Here is a 4,077-nt window from a genome sequence, read left to right as displayed (position 1 = left end):
CATCTCCTACCCTCTACTTTAAAACAATCTTCCTGTAATAAAATAAAAATAATTAAAAAAAAAGCCAACCTCTCATTGTTTTGGTCTTTATCTGACCCTGAAATAACCCCCCTGTCTACTTGCCTCCCACAAGTCTTTTGATATCAGCTCCTTGTGGAACGGTGCACGTTTCTCACTTACAAACAGGTGCAGTTAATACTTGAAATCCTGAGTTCCCAAATTCCTTGGAAGTTTCTGCCTTCTCTGATGGAAAGCCAAAAAAGACCTTATGGTATGAGGCTGTTTATTCACTTCAGTTTCATTCCTTGCACTCAGGTGGTGTCCACAACAAACCAGACCTCAGAGCTGTGTTGCAGTTGCTGGTGCTTTCTGATCCCAACAACTTAAACAGAGGCTTAACAAGTCAGGTTCATTTAATCAACCTGACTTCATCAGCAAAAAAAAATCACTCAGGACAGCACAGGGGCCCATGGCAGGGGAGTGAGAGCTGTCCACGTTTGCCCCCATAGCTCTGTGTCCACCTATTGAGCCCTCAGTGGCCCTTGTAATGCACCCCAGTATCTACAAATGCTCTGAATTAACAATGCTGGTGTTTGGCATCCCAGCCTCTCCATCTCCTACCAGAGCTCAAAAGAAGTTTCTCATTATTTTCTGGGAGTCCACATGGAAAAAAAACTCGTTCTGGTCAGAGAGGAAACAGCACTTCTGGATACACTGCTCTTTGCTCGTGGGTGTGAGCTTTAGTGCACTGAGGACTGACCAAGCTTTAAAACATTGCTTCTACCTTCAGGCTGTACTTGTCATTTGCCACTGCTTAGGGCTGGCCAACTGTCCACAGTCAATCCTGCATCCAGTGTATGCCAAAGTTTGAATCTCGCTGCAGCTTCCAGCTTGCTGCCATGATAATTCAAAAATATCAGATGAAACATAGGGGAAAAGGGCTTTGTGCTGCAATGAGACCTCAGTGAAAGCAGCAATGGGAGATGTGCCTGAATGAAAAGTACTGGGTAACCTACCTACACCTCTCCTCTGCTCCAGGAGAGCCTCCCTGAAAAGGTCAGAGGGGCTTTTCCATGATGAAGGGAGCATCTCAGCCGGGGAGATCTGCAGGCATCGGCTTAAACCATGCCAAAGCCATGTTGCAACTTCATCCAGGATTTCGTAACCTCACCCTCAGTTTCCTCTTTGCTCCTCTTTCTTGTTCTCTTTCTCTTATAATCTGTGTCTTTACAAAATATTGCATTAAGTATTTGTTGGCATGCTTGTGTCTCCGTCATTTATTTCTCAGAGGGAAAGAGCTATGTGCCACTGTTTTGCAAATGGAGGATAAAAACCAATCCAGGGCTCTGGCCAACTGGGAGCTATTCTGACTCAACCTGCACAATTGCTCTGAATTTCTCTTTGTTCTCTGACAAGAGACACCACACACACTGTCTTTTTGTTCTACATCCCACCAACATTACATATTACGTTGGACAGTCACCCAACACCTTTCACTTGTGCGTGTCCCTTCTTCTTTGGGAGTCTGAGCTTGTTGAAACCACACAATTCTGGCCGCACAGAAAGCTGGGGGAGGGGTCTGCGTTTCCTTAAAGCTTTCAAGATGGCATTGTCAGCTTTCTTCCCAGTGCATAAAAGGGCAAAGGAAGGCTGGAAAAGAACTTCACAAGCCCTACCCTGCGCACAGAGCTGGAAGCTAGGGAGAGCTCCTTGGTCCTCGAGCTCAAATGCAGATGTAATCAGAGCACGAGACACAACTTTCCCAGGTATTTGTCCTCGAAGTAGAGGTACAAATGGTCCATCCAGGGACTTCACCACGACTAGCAGGTCCATAGTTTCCGCCAGGCACAGGCTTGAGGCAATGCATCTCTCATCCAGCCCATGTGGGCCCTGCTTGACCTTCATCAAACCTAGCACATTTTGGCCTAGGTGAACTGATGTTTCTTATGAAGAGGTTGTTACCCCAGGAAGAAAAGAATCTGTATGAGTAATAAAGCTTTTTCATTGTAAGGCATCAAAGCATCTTGATGATGATTTTCCTACGCTGGACAATGGCACCAGCAAATGGCCCTCACACAGCTGTCTCAGCAGCCATCCCTGGATCCCCTCCAGAGCTTATGGGAGGCATTACAATGAAGCTTTAGAAGATGCAGTTTCCAGACCATTAAACAGCTGTGGAAACCTCCCTGTGAGCAGGGCTAGATGCAGCCCCTTCTGACTGGGCAATCCGACCAACTACACCTTGTGAAACAGAAGCATTTGCTGCTCCAGCTGCCACAAAATGGGGTTAATGTCCCTCTCTCTGCTACCAGCAATTCATCTGTATCACTGTAAATGTCCCTCCGGGGGGGGGTTCTCTGCATGAAGCACTAACGTGATCTTATTCTAATGACTAAATGGGAACTAAACTCTTCTGAAAATGGAGAAGTATGGAGAAATGTCTAGGCAAAACGTTCCACTGCTTTCAACAGACTCTAGTCAAACTCAGGTCTTGGGGCATTAAGCAAGTGTTCTTTCTGTATGGCCTTGAAAAAACTAAGTAGGAGTACAGGTTATAACTTGTGAAGGGGCTTCCATTATGCTAGCAATAAAGAGGGTCTTAAATTCAATACAATCTCACCCAGATCGTGGCTTTGCTCTTTGGTGTCAAACAGCTGCACACCAATGGTCTCCTGCTTCTGATCCAGGTAATAGGTCCCATCAGTTACCAGGTGGACAAGGACTGCTGCAGCCACCATCGGCGTGGAAAAATAAGCCTGAGAAAACAAAAGTCCCACACAGGTTTAAATGGAGAAAAGTGCAGATGTGCTGTACTTGAAAAAATACAAAGAGCCAGTGCTGAACATTTAAAAGATCAATTCCCATTCCAGGTCACGGAGACGTCTTCTCTTCCAATCTCTCCTACACAAACTAGTTTAAACTTGAGTTAAAAAGCCCTGCAGCTGGAGCTGCAACCTCTAAGAAACTCCTTAGACCTGCCACAGGAATGGACTTCACCACTGACTCCCTAGATGGTGTTCAGAGACTTTGTTTTGCCATTTCCCACTAAACATACTTCAAAGAAAGTTGCTGCTTGGCCCTGGGAAGGCATCCCATGGTATTCTGTCTATTGGAGTAACTTCATACAAGCAGGCAAAGAGACGCTTGTTGTTCACAAGTCTTACTTCTTACCTTTAGCCAGAAAATGGTCTGTGCCATGTGGGAGTACTGGAAGTTGGCAGTGCAGGGATACCAGGCATACTGAGAAACACCATCATTCAAGTCAATCACCTTCGTGCGACACGTCTGAGGGAGAAAAAAGAAACATCCAAACAGATGTAGGTGTCAGCAGGAAAGGACTGTGACTATTTAAAGCAGGGGAAAAAAGTCCAGGTGCACTGCTAGGATAAAATAATACACACCAGTGACATTTCTAAATATCAAGAAATTATTCAAAAGTTAAGTTTCCAGGTCTTCCACCTCAATGAGAAAAACTGAAACATAAAAAGGAGCAAAAGACTCACAGCAGCCTGATGGCAGCCAACAGTTCCCTCTTAATTTGGTACAACAGGGGCCTTGACAGCGTGCAGCCCAGCTCTGCTCCCACCCAAACAGACCGCAGCTCTTCCCTCTGGACTCGAAGTGACGACCACTTCTGAACATGCCAACTCCAAGCACAGACAGTCTGCAGATGCTCTCCACAGTACTCAAGCAATGTCCTATTTAAACCTGCATGCTGTAACCCCAGGGAAGCCACAGATGGCCATATAAACTTGGAAAGAGGCGTAGCCAGGAAAGTCCTGTCTGTACAACCCAATTTCAGCAAACTCGTTTCTCTTTTTGTTAACTAGTTTCTGTAATTTGAATCATCTTCTTATATCTACAGTACTTTCCATGGCAGGCAGCAATGGGATTATTATTCCTCTTTTCAGTGAAGAACGAGTAGATGAATCCCAAATGCTGGCACAGATGAAAAGCCCAAATGAGAGAATGCCTGAATTTAAGTACCACAGTCTTGCAGTGCCATCAGTATGCAGAAACAAAGCTGCAAGAAATGGTAGGATTTACCCTAAATGCAGTGATACTGCTTGAAAAAAA

At 45.3% G+C, this 4,077-nt stretch overlaps 1 protein-coding gene across 2 annotated transcripts in view; it reads right to left on the bottom strand.

Moving 5' to 3' along the window:
• The window catches only part of PAPPA (pappalysin 1), a 171,980-nt gene that overhangs the window by 50,280 nt on the left and 117,623 nt on the right, over window positions 1–4,077 (bottom strand). For both annotated transcript variants that reach the window (XM_010720813.2, XM_019621403.1), the window contains exons 11-12: window positions 3,172–3,285; window positions 2,621–2,756 (exon numbers count right to left, since the gene is read on the bottom strand). In XM_010720813.2, coding sequence (XP_010719115.1) covers window positions 2,621–2,756; window positions 3,172–3,285 — 250 coding nt within the window. The remainder of the gene's footprint in view (window positions 1–2,620; window positions 2,757–3,171; window positions 3,286–4,077) is intronic.

This window comes from Meleagris gallopavo, chromosome 19 (assembly GCF_000146605.3).
Source record: "Meleagris gallopavo isolate NT-WF06-2002-E0010 breed Aviagen turkey brand Nicholas breeding stock chromosome 19, Turkey_5.1, whole genome shotgun sequence".
NCBI classification, from domain to species: domain Eukaryota; kingdom Metazoa; phylum Chordata; class Aves; order Galliformes; family Phasianidae; genus Meleagris; species Meleagris gallopavo.
Note: the sequence above shows the minus strand (reverse complement) of the source record. Positions and strands in the feature narration are given on the sequence as shown.